Consider the following 20,249-nt stretch of genomic DNA (forward strand, 5'->3'; position numbering starts at 1 on the left):
AGGTACTGTCTAATGTAATGTTATTTATGGCTAAATTTCTTTCATGTTCAGGTACTGTCAAATGTAGTGTTACTTGTGGTTACACTTCTTTCATGTTCAGGTACTGTCAAATGTAGTGTTACTTGCAGTTACACTTCTTTCATGTTCAGGTTCTGTCAAATGTAATGTTATTCATGGTTACATTTTGTTGAACATAAAGCTGTTTCTTCACTAATATTCAGATGTTTTACTTGAGGTAAACATAAGGAGGGCTTAAACTCCATCTTTGTCATTGAAGCCACTAAGCTAACAAACTGGTATAGTTACTTGTTAGTTTCATAAAAGTCTAAAGTCAGCCTACAAATTTAAACACAGGAGCCATGTTTTTTGCATTTATTTATATTTCTAATTTTGAGTCTTATTTATTAGCTTATTTTTCAATGGTCTATTAAGTATTCTTCATAACATACACAATCCTTAACACACGCTGTATCAACAGCACAACATGTGTGAATACACCAGTCTCGGTGTTGAAATGTTCAATATCAAAATCCATTACGTGCACAAAGTAAATTGTTTTCCCAATAAAACTTTTTCTTTCAAAACTATCAATAAATCAAATAATATGAGTATTCTAATTATATATATAATATCAGTGTGTTTCATGCATGTACTCACAATATTTAATTACAAAAAATAGTAATTTTCCTCTGAGAATAACATCACAATATTGAAATTGCACCATTATATCAAGATTACTACTGACACACAATTATTACTTCATAATAATTCAATGAAAAAAATTTCAAATTTCATCTATATTTTAGTGAATACAAATACAGTCCACTCAAAAACCAGAATTATACCCCCATAAGAAAAAAAATCAACTTATAAAACTGAACTTTATGTAAATTCATGGATGATAAACATAAACTTTAAAAAGTTTGTTTATTATATGTTGCTAAGCAAGTACTGTACTCACATTTATTTTTCAACCAGCATTAATATTTGTTGAAAATACTTTATTTTGATTTTTAAATATCATTTTAATCTTTTATATGATTTAAAAGAATTTAAAATTGATGAATTATGGGTGCACTAATGGTTTGTTTGTCTTTAAGCACAAAGCTGAACAATTGGCTACTAGTGCTGTGCCTACCATAAGAATTGAGGCCTGCATTTTAGCATTATAAGCTCTCAAGCTTACCATTAAACAACCATAGGGAGGTAAGAGTACAGGAAAGAAACATATACATGCACATTTCAGACAATGTCACAGAATGTTACTTGCACTAATACACGTAGTAGTGTGTAATTATTTTTGTTGATTAAACACTGAGCAGTGTCAATCAAACAAAATGTTGTATTGTAATGCCAATATCTTATCCAGTGAAATATCAATATTACAATATACATATTTAGAGTTTATAAACTGAGTAACGAAGGAATAATTTTGAAGACAAAATGTAAACTGGAAAAAGAAACTACAACTGAGTTGGCATTAGCACTTTAATAATTGTATTATAATCTTACTATGTAATTTTATCATCTGACCAAAAACTGTTTTTTTATAAACTTCTGACCAAACCTACAACTATATTCTGTTAGTTAGCTTTGTGTGATTCAGATATTCTTGAAAAGCTACACAATGGCTATTTACGTCCATCATCCATAATTTTGAGCTGATGGACTAGAGGGAAGATAGCTAATCAACAGCAACAACCACCAACAATTAGGTTACTCAAACAGTGGGGTTTAAGCATCACTCATATCCACAGTCTGGCATGCCACCAATTAGGCCACATCTGGCCTAGGTTTTAGCACAGAAGTACTAATTTTAGAGTTCTCTAAGTACTGTTTAATGTAATAAATATTAAAGTTTTTCTAGAAACAGAAAAAGCCTAAAATCATTTTAAAATTGTATAAATAATTTTATAAATAAAAACATTCTACATGATCTAAATTGGATTTGTTGACAAATCTTGGTACAAACCCACATTTGTAAGTACAACAACCCATCCATGGAACGTATTTAAATATATATAAAATGAAGAAGAACATTAAGTTTAGTAAATATGATAAGATGGATGATAATGACTACTGATGTTATGCAAATCACCTATTTTTCTAACCAAAATAGTTATTTCACACTCAATACTCACTTAATAATTTTGATTTTCCTTCCAAAAAGCACAGTCATGATTCAGGGTGATGCATGATCTTCTGCCAATTCCAAAAACCTTTGCTGGGCCTTCTTCCAGTGCTTAGTTTTATTTGTTGGTTTTGTAGTAAAGGAGACACTTGTAGCACCTAGTCCAACTTTGGAATTTCTCATCTGTATCTGAATCTAAAGTGAAAGTAAAATGTTTGTTGATAAAAGAAAAACAAATTATAACCAAACAGAGAAAAGAACTTGTTTGAAACAGAATCTTCAAAAATAAAATACGGATTGATATTATTATGACTCTGTTTTAACCATTAATGGTAAAACAATGATTCTGTCTGGTTGAAAAATATTTTTCTATGCAATGTAAGTCCTGCATTCTTCTACATTGAAAACTATATTTTGTGAAGAATGGAGTAAAAAATCACAAAATAAAGTTGTGCTCATAAATATGAGCTTAAATTTTCATTATTTTCCAAAAATCATTTTCTGATTTTCAAAATGAAAAACTGTGTAAGAATTATATTCTTCTCCATTGAGATGTTTACTTTCAGCTGACAGGCTTGAGGTAAACATCTCAACTAAAAGTTTGTCAGAAATCATTTATACCTGGCTTATTTCAGTATTGATCTGTTAATGATAACTTATTTATTCATATCTTTATGTGAGTCAGCTGACAGGCTTGCTCACGTAAAAATGTGAATAAATAAGTTATCATTAACAGATCAGTATTGAAATAAGCCAGGTATAAATGATTTCTGACAAACTTTTAGTTGAGATGTTTACCTCAGGCCTGTCTGCTGACTCACGTAAAGATGTGAATAAATAAGTTATCATTAACAGATCAATATTGAAATAAGCCAGGTATAAATGATTTCTGACAAACTTTTAGTTGAGATGTTTACCTCAGGCCTGTCAGCTGACTTACGTAAAGATGTGAATAAATAAGTTATCATTAACAGGTCAAAATTGAAATAAACCTGGTATAAATAATTTCTGACAAACTTTTAAATTTTTTCTACTATTAAGTGCAATAAGAGCAAAACAGAAATAACCTATGCCAAACTGCTACTAGTCACTAAATTTCAAGTTCTTCTCTACAGTCTATCAGAGCACAGATGAATTTAAATCTTTGATTCATAGTTGCAATGTTTCAAGTAGCACTTCCAAATTATTCAAAATGTTAACTAAGTGTATATTTATATATGTAAGTATACAGTGATAACTACTTAGCTTTTTAATGCAATGAAATGTTCTCCTCTATTTCTTTAACAAAGCATTAAGTTGTTTATTCAACAACTGAAGACATAAAACAGTATATAAACATATATGTACTAATCAGGTTACTTGATCTTTAAATTATTAAAAACCCCTATCATGCACATTCATTGTTTTGTAAAAGGGTTTCCAATATATTTGATTAAAAAGCCTTAGTTTTAGAAAAGAAAGAAGCAAACATAAGGTAAACAAATCATCACATCTTACAAAAGAATGATGAAATCTTACTGTTTCTACACTCTAAAATAAACTACGTATTCCCTTCATGACACTTGGTAAAGGCAAGAACATCAACAGTAAAGTTAACAACACCAGTGATGCTACAGAAATCTCAGCTGAATTTGTACAAAGTTTTTTAGGTCTTGTTTATATATGTTTTTGATATTTGGGAATCGTAGTGAAATAAATTACTCAACTTATTCAACTACAAAAACGAGTTTGTGATTATAGGGTGTGCTCAATTCACCTCTCCAAAAAATGCCATGGATGTTGTTTTCCAGAGGATGTATTGAGTGGACTGGAACAGGAAGTTGGCATTAATTTTTTGTTTGTTTGAAGATGAGATTTATGATGATGTAAAGTGAAGATGAAAGAGTACAAGGTTTATTTCCAGGGATAACCTTTGTTTTTTAAATGACTATGTGATGAATGCTGTTGTACACGAAAGATAAACAAAAAATATTATTTGTGCAACATATTCACATTATGGTAAAAATATTTTAAGTACATTCTACATTAGTACACTTCCTCCACCATCTTGATAATGTCACTCTTCCCTTTGCATTACCTCCTGGTTTAGAACAGTCAGAATAACTCTGGAACACTTTTATGCATCACTTTACTGTTGTGCAGAAAGTTCAACACATTCATGGTGATGAACAGAGTATATCCTGATATTTCTGTACTGTGATTCTAACACTTTTGTGATAAATTATTTAGACATATCAAGTATCTACAGATATTAAGAAAACTTTTATAGTACGATAACACACACTGATTTCCATTTGAAATTACCACAAGAAAAGTTCAAGTTATATCACACATGACAAAAATTACTATGATTATAGAAAAAAACAAATACATAATTAGCTTTCGTTTTATGATAACAAACTTGTAAATGGCTTAAATTATTTTTATAAAAAAATTATAATTATTATTATGAAAATTATAGACAAATTCAAAATACTTGTTCTAGTTTTACTGAACTTGTTCCAAAAGTACTGAATTTTACTATTAAAACAATCATTTTCAGTATACATATTTTTTGTATCTCCAATTATAATACAATGAAATTTCATTGTTTAAAAGAAGAAATTAATTGTTTAATTGAATTGTGTTATACTGACAATCACATACTCCAGTTTTACAATATTATAACAATATTAGCTAAAATTATTTAGTATGTGCCTCAGGTTTTATTATATTACTTTAATGATGACTTGAAAAAGAGAACTTACTGGCTCTGTCTTTCCTGTTTGACATTTACCCAAACTCTGTCCTTCAGACCATCCCATTTTCTTAAGAAGTTGAAATCCTTTATTTTCTGGAGGAAGTGGTCTATAAATCATCAAGGAATAATGTATGGAAACAAATTCTTTCACAATCCACGAACAAAAAAAGGATTAGCTAAGTAAGATAGCTTATGAACAAAGACAACAAGTGCACAAAATTCCAGCTACTACAACATGAGGAATGTACACTATTGCACTACTACCTTACTTTTATCTCTATGGCTAATTTCTCTTAGCTATGTATATATTCACAAGATATTGGATAAGAATCTGTGGGTTTACGTTTACTTAATTTAAATATTTCAAAGTTCAAGAAATAACTAAAAATGATCTTTGTGGTTACTTTACAAACTGGTTCTAGCTGCTCCCAAAGCACTGAAATTTTTATTTTGAAAATATGGAAAAAGTTTCAATCTGATTACATGCACAGTAGATGATCATTAGACGACACACATAGTATTAAAAACTATTTCTACTCTGATTAAGAAATGTACACATTTATGTTTATTGCATGATAAAACGTGTTTAAATTTGATATTTCGTGATGAAGCTATTTTTGGTACATTACCAATAAACTGACAATACTGATACATGTGGGCATCCAGAGAAATTCTTCTGGGGGGGGGGGGTCAAGAGCAGCATAATATATATATATATACATATGCTGAATGAATAAAGGAAGGTTTCTCATTTTCATGGGGACAAGTGAATGCCCATGTTGGTATGATAAACTTTCCTTATTGTAAATAGAAAATGTCTTAATGGTGAATAAGCAGGGAAGAGTTTGGCAAACCAACCAACATTATTTGGAATCCCAGAACTATTCATGGCTATAAAATAGCTAGAAAAAGCAAGTTTGTGTGTTTGTTTGTTGTAAAGCACAAAGATACACGATGAGCTAACTGTGCTCTGCCCAACTAGGTATTGAAACCTGATTTTTAGAATGATGAACCCACTGACTTACTACTGAGTCACTGGTGGGCAAGAAAGCAAGTACATAAAAAAATATATACTGCAAATTATTAGATTTTACATTTCCATTTCTTCCTAATTTCTGGATACGAATATTGTAACATTGACCAATTAACTTTATTGAGTAGATGGGGAGAAAAAAATGTATTTTTTTTTGGATACATGTGCCCATAGGAGTGAAACAAAAACGTTTTGCTCAAAATTGGGAACTTTAGTCTCACCAAGATGTTGAACTTGTTAAGACAAATATAATGCATTTATTTTTTCATTAGGATTTGGTAAGTAAGACATTTTTCAATATGAGCTCTTTTTAAGATCCTCTGTTTTGATCAAGATATGTTTAATGTATCTTAATGATTATAAAAGCATCATGTAATCACTTTACGCACATACATGTCTTGTGACTGGCTTGCACTCATTATAAACCAACAAGAAAAACGTTAATGCCACAAAATTGCTTATATCATCAACTTGTTATTTACAAGTCAAGATACAATGTTTTTGTCTCTTTTAATGGAACTTTCCATGAAACACAGTATCAAAACTTTATTCGTTCCAGAGTAAGAAAAACATATAAAATTCTAGTGTATGTCACTTACAGTTTGTTGTTAAAAATTAATTAACCCTTTCAAGATGGGAACCCCTTTAAACACTTTTCTGAGCAAGTCACTGAGTTACATTCAAAATTTAATTAAACAACTTTACTATCAATGTATGTTAATGAAATTAACATTAAAATGTATGTTATGGTTAAAAGTTTTATGGTATCTAAGTTTTAATTCCTTTATTTCAAAAGAAACATTTATAAAAAAAAATTAAACTTCAATTTTGTGTTGTCACAAGCCATGAAAATCCTAACTTTAGCACTCTCTGTCTTACACACAGAAAATGCCACTCTTGTAGATTTATGTCTAGATAATTAAGTACCTTTACTTGCCCTATTGACATGTAAGTTTCAAAGTTCTCTGGCTGAATGTAGTAGAAACAAGTACTAAATTTTGTCAACCCCTGACGGGTGCCACGTGCACCTTCTATACATATACTTGAACTTTATAATTTACATGCAGTTGCTACATATACATGTTTATAGTCAATAAAAAGAGCTCATTTTACACTATAATCCAACAATGGTTATTTTGAAATTGGCACTCAATTGCCATCATCAGGTAGATGTATTGCCTGCAGTACTGTTGACTGCTTTATCCACAGTAGCACTTAGTTTTTCTTAGCTACATATGTCATAATTACTTAGGGAGTTAAATTATATTTAGGTCTATCTTTTATATCATAGTCAGTCATGTATAATTTGTGTTTTAAAAATACATAACTGAAAGGTTTAAAATGTTTTAAAATATATATCGTACTTCGCTTCAGTTCTCAAGATTTAAGATCTTGTGCATATATAATGAAGATAATGTAATTACACCATAAGAGCACCACTGACTTGTGCCGAGATGAATAATAAAAGGTGAAGAAAGGAAAATAAAACAAGATATTTAACAAGTATGTAAATTTTTTTTTATTCTCAATTTTAAACATTTCATTGCACTTTATGTTGATAATATCTACAGTTAGTGATGTGGTAGAGAAAAACAAAATTATAAAAATCTACCTTAAAAAACTTTTGATATTCATTTAGGAGGCTCTATGAAATATGAAAATTATAAGATGAAGAAAAGTATTTTTACACTTAAAATTAAAATCACCTTGCACTTGAACTATTCAGAGTTTGAGTGCAAATAACTTCAATAGATAATAAACAGTTTTAGTAGAAACACTGAATTAAAATAATTCATGCTTTGTGTACAAGATACTTAATCGCATGAGTTTTTGTAAGAATACATTAAAAAATCTCAGAGTTACAGTATGTATTGTTGCACAAGTGAAATTCCCATATGACTCCCCTCAAGTTGCAGGCACCCATACCAAAAGTTTAATGTACAAAAAATGTGACTTATGTTGTTAAAAAGAAAAAAGTGAGCATTGGCAGATGCATTCATAATTTTTACATTATCTTTCTCTAATAAAAAAAAATCAAAGATGATACCACTTAAATTTCATAGTTTTTTTGTTTAGAAACAGGGTGAAGATACAACAAGAGATCAGTTTAAGTAACTCAACAATATCTCTTTTGTTGGTTAATCAGGTTTAATTTTTTATGACATAATTGGAAACAATCAAAATAGTTAATTCAAAGTTAAGTGCTAGAACAAAAATTTGACAATAACAACAACAAATAATTTATTGACTACAATATCATTCTGGTCTTGGTTTATTGTTTTAACAAGTGTAAACAATTTTTATGTACACAAAATCAGAAAAAAAAATCTTAGTTTTATTGCTATCATGCTATTAGGAAAAACAATCAAATAAACCTATATAAACACAAATTGGAGATGTTCATACTTAAAATGTGTAAAACCCTACCTTTAAATACTATATGATTAACTTTCCAATCGTAAGTCTTTTACCTTGTAGTTTTATTCTATTAGGGATTACATGCAACAATAAAACGTCTTTAAGAATTTGCATTCAAATGAAAATATCATATAATCATTTTTGAAACTTACTGGTCCATGGAAGCTGGTGTAGCATCTTTCTCATGAGGGTTGTCACTACCCTTAGTCTTCCTCCTGTGTTCAGCACGATCCTGATATCCTAACTTTTCCACAGTGTTTGACTGTTTCATCTGGTAACTGGATCTCTAACAAACATAATACTAATCACCACAAACTGTGATAAAAAACAAATAAATAAAACAACATTTGTTTGATTGAAATTCATATATTAAACTAAAATAAAATTGCTGTTCCATCAGGTGGTTTCAAACATTTTAGTTGGTGGTTGGATTAAATGCCATTTTGTAACCAACTGTACCTTCCAAAGATGATTGTGTTTAAATTATGATCTCATTCATGCATACTATAGTGAGAGAGGGACTATACACAGTCAGTTTATACAGCTGCTATCGATGTATAGTTTCCTGGCTACACAGTTTTATATTAAAATAGATGGCACTAGGAATATAAATAATTGATTAGTTCAAAACAGCAAGTGGAAAACTCGCAAATAATAATCCGGATTATAAACTCTTTGGTATTATTAAAGGCTTGAAATTGAATCATTTGATAAATTGGTAGACAAACCAGACTCTCTAAAACTTGTTCTAGTTTTATAGATTTAGAAAAAATTATATAACTCTTAATATTGTAAATTTCAAATTTTCTATACACTTGCTTTCTATTTCCCCTTAAATTCTATTATACTACAATCTTTTGTATGAGGTGCATTAACTTTATACTTATGAAATGTTTTTTAAATATGGGTTCAATAACAAATAACTTTCTCCTTTCTGTTCAAAGATTGTTCACTATATTGCAAAAATTATACCTTAATAGTTTGTCTTTACTGAATATTTACCTAATTAACCATTTTTCTTCCAAGTCAATGACAACTGGATTGTGTTTTAACCTCTTCTGATGTCACGTCACTAGGTGAACCATATTACACATTTTAAAAAGGTTAAGGGTTAAAATCATAGGCATTGCATCCCAGAAAATATTTGCAATTAGAGTGAAAATTTGGAAGTACTTTGGTACAGTGGAGGCTAATATACGAACTAAATTGGGGAAAATAAGCAGTTAAATAGATAACTTAAATTACCTTTATTTTTACCTTGAACTCTATTTTAACTTTTGGAATTTTTTTCTCAGGCTACCACGTCTTCATCTAGTCATGGTAGATCATTATTTTAGAGCAAAAACTCAAATCTAGTTAAGAAGATTGCAAACATATCAATATATTTGGGGACCAAAGTGTGTGTTGGACCTCCAGCATTAGAGATTGGAAAACCTGGCTTCCCCTGTTCCAATTACTTTGATTAAAATAATATTTACTTGCATAATTGAAAGAACTTTTGACTTCAGATGGAATAAGTCTTTATTTCTCAATGTTTTGGTTGTACAAAAACATATAACCAGAGATTTTTAAACTTACAACTAATGTTATAATACTAGTGTTTAATATACCTTCACATTAGAACATGTTATACATACAAAAATCTCTGGGTGTGTTTCTGTACTGCAAACACTTGATAAAGGAGTACAACTGAAACACTGGAAAGTAAAGTCAAAGGTCATCCAATTACTTAAGCACATCAAAAATGCTTCAGTTTTTACTACAACAATTACAAATTGAAATATTTGTTTTAAACTTGGTCTAATTTATTTGAAAACTACAACTAAATATATTTCTGATAAATTAATATTAATATAAAAAAGAAACAAGCCTAATAAAAAACACCTCAAGTCCAAATTTCCTTTTAAGTTCCTTCAATTCCTTTCTTCGCTCTTTTTCTTTCTCTTCTTTAGATTTTATGATCCATCGGTCTGCAAGTACCAGGAAAATAAAAAACAAGTTACATCAAAATAATCATAAACAAGTACTAAAATAACAGTCAAAAGTTAACATTTTCTTGCACTGAAAATGTATTTCTGATGTTTTACGAAATAAGATAAAAAATAATAATATTTCAATATGCCCCAGTAAAAGGAGAACAGGTGTGTGTAGAATTGCCACAGGAGAAAAACAAACAAACAAAAATCAAACACAAGAAGTCAAAATTTAAAGTTGAAACTGATATAAATTTGTGATCAAGCAAATCAAAATTTTGTAGTCACATGGAGAGTGAGTTAAAACACACATCTATATATTTAATCAGTATATTTCATTAATTTTATCTTTCATTGATTTTTATGTTTTATTGTTATGCATTTTCAGGGGTCTTATTTTGCATATCTTTAGAGCATATGGTAATGTTTAAAATTCAACATATATCCCATCAATTTTGAAAATAATTGAAGTATGAAATAGTTAAAAATGGGACATACAGGAAAATATGTTTTACTACCCTAAGCCAAGCATCATCAGAAAACCAATAATCGATTGATAAGCCTTTTCCACAAGCTTGTTTTGCATTGTTCTTGTACACCCTTCAATTGGATTCCCTGAGTTTAAAGCAGAAAATTAAAGAAGTGTTTTAAGATTTTGAACAAATTTTTTCATTTGTTGAGAAATTTAATCACTTTCACAATAATTTTTGCTGCCTTTTCATTGGCCAAACAAAAGTTTGTTTCGAGACTTAAAAACTTACTTAAATTTTAAGCTTAATAATGGAAAATACACAAATATGAAGTTCAACTGACAAAAAGAAAATATCAATTTATTTAATATACAGAATGAGTTCTCTAATCATTCCATTTTCTATCATTTTTATACAAATTAAAAATGCTTTTCATTACTATCATTACTAGAAAACCATAAAAACAGACTATCTACTAGTACAATGAATAGTACAGCTTTAATGAGAAACAAAACTTTATGACAAAATAACAATTGATTATAGTGATAAGAATTGTACTTTTTCCAGGTAATTCTGATGGTAAGAATATATATACATTCACATACAGCATAGATCTTGAAACCTTTTGTATTTTTAAAACTACTCTTTAATCAATTTGTGGACAGGTTTTATGAAAACATTTATATAATTAATGTTTCACATAATAAGGATAATATAAGAATAGAATTCTATATTTAAAAGCATCTAATGTGATATATGTATTCAAATGTCCTAGATGTAATTCTAGCTATATAGGTTCCACCACCAAGTGGCTGGAAACACACACACACCAAAGAAAATGCTAATAATTAATAATAAGTTCAGTATACATGAACATGTGCTTGGTAAATGTGATGTAGTTACATATCACACTATGTTTAAGATTCTTGCTAAAGAATGTGATGAGAAGAGTTTAAATATAAAAGACATTATTGATCAATAAACTTAAACCAGAACTTAAAGAGATGAGCACAGCTGTTAAACTATTAGTATATTTACGACATAGTGTTTAAATTATATTAGATGTTGTCATCTTCACAATTTCTCTATACAGAAAAATATGAGGTTTTAGTTATTAGAGAAGCACCAATCAGTAACTGATAAAGTGGTAATTTTCTGTAGTCAAATATCTGCTATTGCTACATGCAGAAAACTTAAGTGGTGGTATTTACAATATTTAATAACTGTAGTTGTGTCTTGTCATAGCTAGAATAGAGAAATCTCATATTATTCCACGATTATTTTGACCAGTATACACACACACACATTCTTCAGACTTCTAAAGATGTACATTTAGAGCTGTCAATTCTACTTGAAGGTGTACTTAATAATGAGCTTGATTTCACAGCTATAACAAACCTTTCAATGTTGATTTTTGGGCAGCTAATGCAGCTTGAACAAGCCCTGGCTCACATTCATCACAAGTCTCTTTGTTTTGATGAATGTGTATTAGTAAAGTAGAATTTCCGATTTTTAACTCATCACCATGGTTCAAAGGATGTAAGTCACTTGGCTGCTTAGGCTGGTAATAAGACAAAACATATTCTGAAATAGTGCACAAAAAAGCTGTCCAAAACTTTTACTTTCCTTCATTCAAACAACCATTCTTTACTAAAATTATACCTTTAAGTTTAAGTCTAGAGACTTAAGGAAAATCTGAATATAGATCACAAACAGAACCTTTTTTATGGAAACGATACTTTTTCTTTTTACAAATTGCGAGGAAAAATTGCACCAGCATGAAATTTCTTCTGAAAAACATTATAATCTGGATAGTGGATATATCAGGACCTCGTTTGTTAATAATTATGTATATATTTGTTGCTATCTTAAACTTCTGATATTCATTACTGAAATCAAATTGAAAAATATATCTGCTATTCTAAGGCTATTAAAGTATAATCATTCTATCTACTCAAAGGTAAATCCCATATTTTTAAGTTAGGTTTTTCTTCAGAATTAGATTATAAATAACTCAAACAAGGTTTTTCACCCAAATATTTAAATGTTATAATTTTCCTATACTGAAAATATAATTCCGATAGGTACTTACCTTCTCTCACACATATAGCTACCCTCGTTCAGTGCTGCCCTTTTTTTTCAAAACTTTTTTTTTGCATGCCACAAACCTTGCACTCCCATTTACACACGATTATTGTGGTTCCACTGAGTCTCACATGCAAATTCTCATGCAATAAGCTAGTGGCTCCCTTTATTCAATTCTACTGAACTATTAATTCGATATTAGGCAGAAAAGGAAGTACTGGTTTTAGTGAGGAAGGAAGGGTGGGAAGTGTGAGAGGAGATAAGAAATTATTGGAAATATATTTTTAGTATAGGAAAATTATAACTTCTGATATGAAACATTACCTCCTCTCAGATATATAGCTAGAATCTCACATTGAACAGGTGGAGAGACCAGTGTGAGAGCTATAAAGAAGCACCCTTTCAAAAGCCAGTTATCCATGTAGTGGTGTAAGTTTTACCCCCAAGCATGTATAAGTCAGGCAAAAGCTTTGACCACCTGATAAAAGACATACAGAGCCGAAGTAAGCCCGATGAGCAAGGCAAGAATCTGTAACACAACCCTGTGATGGACAAACCAATGATGGCATCAGCAATGATGAGAAACAGGAATCTGTATATAGTCATTCGAAATGTCTACCTTGATCATCCACAATTTCAGAGAGAAAGCCCACCTTAGTGTAAGAAAAGACTCCAATGTAAAACATGGAAGATATAGAAATCAATTGAGGTGACACAGATCGATCACAGGATGCCATTTCCTGGTGTTCTTGGGTATTACAAACAGCCTGAAGTGAAAGCTTGGGGAAGGATGGCTGACAAGCTTTAAAACTATCTGTGATAAAAGAGTCTGGACCACCTTAGACAGATGTTGACTGGTAATAGGATCTTGAGGTAATGGAAAGGATATGGGTACAGGAGGCATCGGAGGTGGAGAAAGGAATTGGATGTTCCAATTTCACCTATTGGTGAAGGGTTGTCACATGATGATTTGGATACAAGACGCAGTGGAACCACGATAATTGTGGGTAAGTGGACGTGCAAGGCTTGTGGCATATGAAAAAGTGTTTGCATACGTGCGAGAATAGCTGTATATGTGAGAGGGGGTAATGTATCATAAGGGAATTTTCAATTTCATCTCCATAAAAACAACAAAGGGAAAACTCAGCACCTAAGTTTCATAATAATTCATACCTCCGAAAGACGAATAAAATTGATGAATGTTCCATTCTGGCTCCCAAGGTCTCGAATCATGTATCTTTCATGAATCTCTTCAAAACTGATTTCTGCATGTTCCTGTAATTAGGTAGAACCATTAGCATTGTATACATCAAAAGATAATATTTCATATCTAATAGGAATGATCAACAAAACAACTCCAGTAAAACACAATCTTAATTACTGAAAAATAATATAAGCATCTATATAAAGCTAATAAACTTGATAGCAGTAAAAAACACATTTTCTTCATAAAGGTGAAATTTATACAATATAAGCTACTAAAATTGTAATTTTTGAGTTTCTCCATAACAAAAACTTGCCATTTTTTTCTCTAACCAATTTCTTTAGTTAATCAATAATTTATAGGTATTATATTAAACAAGTCAAATTAAATATTATAACACTAGTAAAAAAATATGATAATTCTGTTAAAAATATTCAACAGTATATTGAATTAATATTGCAACATAAGTTTGCTATCCTTTAAAAATTTATAAATCCACCCTTACATTTTCATATCAATCAAAGTTAGATCACACATTTATACAGACCAGAGGCTCAACAGAGTTTCAAGTACCACTTACAACTGATGATATATATTGTCTATACATTCAACTGTTGAAAACTACAAATAAATGAGAGAAAGAAGTCTGTAAAAAGCACAAGAGTCATTTTAATTAAATAATCACAATAATTCATTACTACAACAGCATTACCTTTGTCATTTCTCTGTAGATCATCATGCCTCTGGTTAGACATGAACTCATATTCTGTTGCTTCTTCCAGAATTTTTTTATACAATGTTTTTTTATATCTATCATGCCATAGTTGGTACAATTATAGGTACCATAAGGCCTATAATTGTTTTATTAGTTATTCCAAGATAATTTTAGTGGGCAGTTTTACATTTTGTACTGTATTGCTACAACTGCTTTATATATTCATTTTGTTGTCATTCCTCTGTTGTTCATCACACCTCTGGTTAGACATGAACTCATATTCTGATGCTTCTTCCAGTATTTTTTTATACAATGTTATTTAAAGCTGTCTTTGTCTTGGACCACCTTTTGTAAGTTAATGTGAATTAAATCTTCCATGGGAACACGACTGCTGTAAATCATTTAACTCACTTTAAGATGGAGTGTGAACTACTTGGATATGACTCGGTGAACCGTGTACACACATCTGATTTTGATTTTCTAGGAATTATTAAGTGATCAAGAGCATTATAAACTTTTAACTAATAACCGACTAAAAATAAAGAAAATAAACTGAACCAATTTTTATTAGATTAAAAAAAAAGAAACTTATTAAATTATTCTCTTTATCATTTTGTGAGATTTAGTGATGCATAAACACCTTACATTTATGGGTTGCCTAAGATACATAAACAAGATGTACCTCTCGGACCTATTGTATCTACTAGAAAAGCATTTAAGTATAATGTAGGTAAATTCTTAGCCTGGATATTTAGACCTGATGCATTACAGGGAGAATGTGTTATAAAAAATACAGAACATTTTAGCAACTTATCAGGTACATTAAATCCTAGTAGTTTTTTAGTTAGATTTGATGTTGCTTCATTATTTACTCAAGTACCGATTAACAAATCTAGCAATTGTGCTCTTTCTTGTTTCTTTCTTCCACGAACACAACTTTCTATAGAAGTTTTAAAACGAATTTTAATTTTTACAACAACACAAATTGTACTTCAAGTTAATCATGAATTTTATGATCAGATTGAGGGAATAAGTATGGGCAGTCCATTAGCACCATTAGGACAAATGGTTGAACAGCTTTTATATTTTTAAATTCACTACACCCTAATATCAAATTTACCCATGAGAATGAGAACGAAGGTGAGTTATTTTTTCTCAATATCATGGTTAGTAAGGTTAATAATGTTTTAAAATGAGGTATTTAGAAAGGAAACTCAAACTGATTTGTACTTGAACTGGTCATCACAAATTTCAAAAAATAGGGATTATAAAAACTTTATCAGCTATTAAAAAAATTAATTATAGTTCAAAAGAAGAGTTGGATAAGGAAGTACATCATCTGAAAAATGTACTGGTGTAGAAGAATGATTATCATATTAGTGTGGTTGAAAAACACTTAAGAACTGATAAGTTGACAGAAAAAAAGAAAAATTATTCAGATAATTTGGTTTATTGTGTAATTCCTTATGTACCTGGCCTATCAAATAGGATAAAAAGACTAGAAACAAATAGAAAAGATATATAAACTTCCAATTGCAGGCAACTTTATTTTTTCACAAGGAAAAATGAGGAATATAATTTTTTATAAATAGAATTAAACTGACTACTATTGAGAATGAAGTATTTTACAGTGTAGAGTGTATGGACTAATATTATCTAGGGAGACTGTTAGAAATTTAAGTACTGGAATATTGTAACAGAACATTGTAATGAAAAGAAAATTGTTAAAATAATTTGTCGACAACCTAATATTAATAAATGTAAAATAAAAGAAGCCATTTTAATAAAGGAATACAAACCTTTAATGAATAAAACACAAGGAGTAGGTTTATACTTATGCTAGTTCAAGTTATATGGTTGATGTCACCAATTGGGTGTACTTAAGTGTCATGTACAATTGTGCTGAATACCTGATGATGCCATGTTAACAATGGCAAAATGTTGTTTTTAAATAATGGATTTTTTTCTATCCCATTTTAGCTGTTTTTGAATTTTAAATTATGCCATGTTATACCATCCATGGGTAGGAGATGTCAAAAATATAGAATTATTAATAAGAACTTTTGAGTGATGGTAAAGAAGAGTGCAAAATATGTGAATCACACTATATTCTACTATATCTAATGCAAATAAAGTCTTTTACCCAATACCAGGTTTCTTCAAGCTGGCTGTGATATGATGGGCATAGCAGTTTGAAATGCCATTTATATGAGCAAACTGGTTGACAACAACTGTTACAACCCAGTTGTCAGTACAACCCCATCTCTGACCTCGCATTAATAAAAGTTAATAATGCAAAAACTTAATTCATCATCACTGAAACACACACTCCAAACACATAGCATGACAGCTATAGGACTTTTTAAAATATAAATATTAACACTTTCCTACACTGAAAATGTATTTCCAAAAGATTCTTTCCTCCTCTCAAATAACAGCTTTTCTCAACTTGTACTGCCCTCTGTATGCACATATATTTGCTTGCCTCTAGCCTTGATACTCCAACCTACCCTCATGTATTTTGATGTGAGGCAGCTGTATGATGGCATGCAAATGAGCATGTGACAACCCTCCACCAATAGGAGTGGGACACAACACAATGAGAAAAACCTACAAGCATGGAATACCCCATCTCAATGGTGGCCTTTACTGACCCTAATGGCCATACAGTGCAGGTTTAAAAATTAAGTATATGTGGTCAGGCAATGCTCAGAATTGGGCAAGATTCATATGTAAAAATAACCCCTGTAAAAAAAATAAAATAAAAGGAGCACCTACCCACTCATATAGAAAACATGGAGCTCAGGAGGTAGATAGTAACTGTAGAATAGGAAACAGTCAGATGATGCAGATAACATGAGATAAATTTATAAGTGGTCCACATGCCAGCACACTGACCCAAGAACATAATCGGTCCCCACAAACCTATTGGCAGGAGGAGGGAGGTGAGGGAGGAGAACAAGATATTGGTCTGAAGGTGTCTCACTTAAAGGGGAAGAGGAGGAACCAAAACAAATGGGCAACAAGAACAAAACATAAACCTGGTTGACCAACTCCAGTAAAGGAGGAGGAGGCCTGTGCTCATCCAATGGAAGTAAACGTGACTGTGTAGCATAGGATGGAGGAGGAGGAAACAGGCTGTCAAAATTGTTATCCTCTCATTCAGGCACCCTAGAACAAGACATGACAGGATAATCTTGAGTTGATTCAGAAGCCATCTTTCAATGAACCAAGTCTGTAATATTTTCTGCCAATAATTGTGTACCAGAAGCCATTGTAAACAGCAGTATTAGTAGTTGTAACATTAAACTCTGAATTCATGATAACTATGAATGGAAATAACAAAAATCCCCACAGGAAACTAAAAAAAAAACACTTAAAAAATTTTAAGACACGTAATATTAATGCGTACAAGTGAAAATTTGAGAACTGAAGTGTGGCAAACAAAAAAACAACAACAAAGTTCTCTAAAAAAAGTAACTGACTGAAATTCTTCGAGTAAAGCTTGAGTGAAAAATCATGGTAGTGAAGTTGAGCTAAGCTGCGTAGAGGGAGTCAGCTTTACTAGGAGTTGTGTTGCACTCCTATTATTGGTGGAGGGTTATCGTATGCTCATTTGCATGCTATCACAGTTACCTCGCATGAAAACATGTGAGGTAGGTGGAAGTATCAAGTATCAAAGCTAGAGGCGAGAGAAAATTTGCACATATAGAGGGCAGTACAAGTAGAGAAAAGCCCCACTTGAGGCCTCAAAATGTAGTAAGAAATTTTAGTGTAACTACACAAGCAAATAAATTGCAAGAAATTATAATTTTCCTGCACTGAAAATGTATTTCCGATAGTTACTTACTTTCTCTCACAGATATAGCTATTCTCGTTCTGTGCTGTCCTCTTTATGAATTTTTTTTTGCAAGCCACAAGCCTTGCACTCCCATGATCATCGTGGCTCAACTGCATCTCATATACAAATTATCATGCAACAACCCTCCATAAATAGGCATGCCACACACCCTCCTGTTGCATGTGACTCCCTCTATTTGATTCTACCAAACAATTACTTCGAGTTTTGGCAAAAAATGGAAGCACTGATTTTCAGTGGGGAGGAAGGGTGGGAAGTGTAAGATGAGGTAAGTACCTATTGGGAATATATTTTCAGTATAGGAAAATTATAACTTCCATACGGTACATTACCTCCTCTCACAGATATAGCTAGAACCCCACATTGAATAGATGGAGGGACTGATGGGAGGGATAGAAATAAGCATCCAAAGAATACCCAAAAGTGAGATCCTTGTAGTAGAAGGCCATATGTGGGACACTGCACCACTTCTGCACCAGGTATACTCTACACCAGGGTCATAAGAAATATCACAGACATTGAAGTAAAATGGTAGGAACACATCCAAAAGGAAGAACTGTAGCAACCTGCATTTTCATCCACCGTGACCCATAACGTGTTAGCAATGAACATGAGGCCAACTGAGTGAAGGAACAGAGACACCAGTAATACATATGTGAGGACTTATGTTGATTGGTCCTGCGTCGAATCCAAAACCCAGCCACCGGAAACTAACATCTGTGTGAGGGTAAAATGAGGGATCCAAATTGAAGGAGTTTACTAATTTTGATGGCTCACTCTAAAACTACAACAAAAACCCTATTTTAAAAAGCAGACCATTCCTGATTTATTCAATCTAGGGAATGGCAAAGATGGGCTGCTATCCCCTTCTGCTTTACCCATGAAGTCCATAGGTTAATACAGTTCAGAATGGGCATATTAACAAGCATATATATATATCGAGAAAAACCTACAAGTGATCTTGTGGGACACCCCATCTCAACAATGTGCATTTTGTGGCCGTGGAAATTATAATTAAGTCATCATGACCTTACAAAGCAGATGAGACTAGTTGAAGTATACCTGGATAGGCAACACCCACCACAGAGAAGGATCCTTGAAGAAAAAAAGGGACATGTCCCTGAAAAATATAAGGTATATATAAAAAAAGGTAACTTGACCAGTCACAGTTTCACCAAAGAATGAAGGACTGTGACAGGTGGAAGACAGTACCCCAATGAGGAAGAAACAGCTATTCGAAGCAGATAATAGGAGATAAATGGACGAGGTATAGTCTCAGTGCTCGATGGAAGTACCTCCAACGTATGATGGGGGTGAGATGCAGGTAAAAGGTAAGGTACCTGACTGAAGTAAAGACAACAGGAATTAATTATGGGAAGAAGACAAGGTACCCCAATGAGGAAGAAACAGCTATTCGAAGCAGATAATGGGAGATAAATGGACGAGGTATAGTCTCAGTGCTCGATGGAAGTACCTCCAACGTATGATGGGGGTGAGATGCAGGTAAAAGGTAAGGTACCTGACTGAAGTAAAGACAACAGGAATTAATTATGGGAAGAAGACAAGGAAGAAAACACCAATCATATCAAAAGTTAAATCCAATTGGTAAAGAAGGAACGAA

The 20,249-nt window shown here is 31.4% G+C and overlaps 1 protein-coding gene across 7 annotated transcripts in view; it reads right to left on the bottom strand.

Annotated features, from left to right (window-relative positions):
- The window catches only part of LOC106464640 (angiogenic factor with G patch and FHA domains 1-like), a 44,917-nt gene that overhangs the window by 3,563 nt on the left and 21,105 nt on the right, over positions 1-20,249 (bottom strand). For 6 of the 7 annotated variants that reach the window (XM_022392882.1, XM_022392900.1, XM_022392908.1 and 3 more), the window contains 6 exons: positions 14,024-14,125; positions 12,164-12,326; positions 10,207-10,292; positions 8,475-8,608; positions 4,879-4,978; positions 2,142-2,326 (listed from right to left, as the gene is read on the bottom strand). In XM_022392882.1, the coding sequence (XP_022248590.1) occupies positions 2,183-2,326; positions 4,879-4,978; positions 8,475-8,608; positions 10,207-10,292; positions 12,164-12,326; positions 14,024-14,125 (729 nt within the window). In that variant the 3' untranslated portion in view covers positions 2,142-2,182. Of the gene's footprint in view, positions 1-2,141; positions 2,327-4,878; positions 4,979-8,474; positions 8,609-10,206; positions 10,293-12,163; positions 12,327-14,023; positions 14,126-20,249 lie in introns of those variants that run through there. The other variant, XR_002611893.1, reaches the window with a different exon arrangement.

Source organism: Limulus polyphemus, unplaced genomic scaffold (genome assembly GCF_000517525.1).
Source record: "Limulus polyphemus unplaced genomic scaffold, Limulus_polyphemus-2.1.2 Scaffold62, whole genome shotgun sequence".
In the NCBI taxonomy this organism is placed as follows: domain Eukaryota; kingdom Metazoa; phylum Arthropoda; class Merostomata; order Xiphosura; family Limulidae; genus Limulus; species Limulus polyphemus.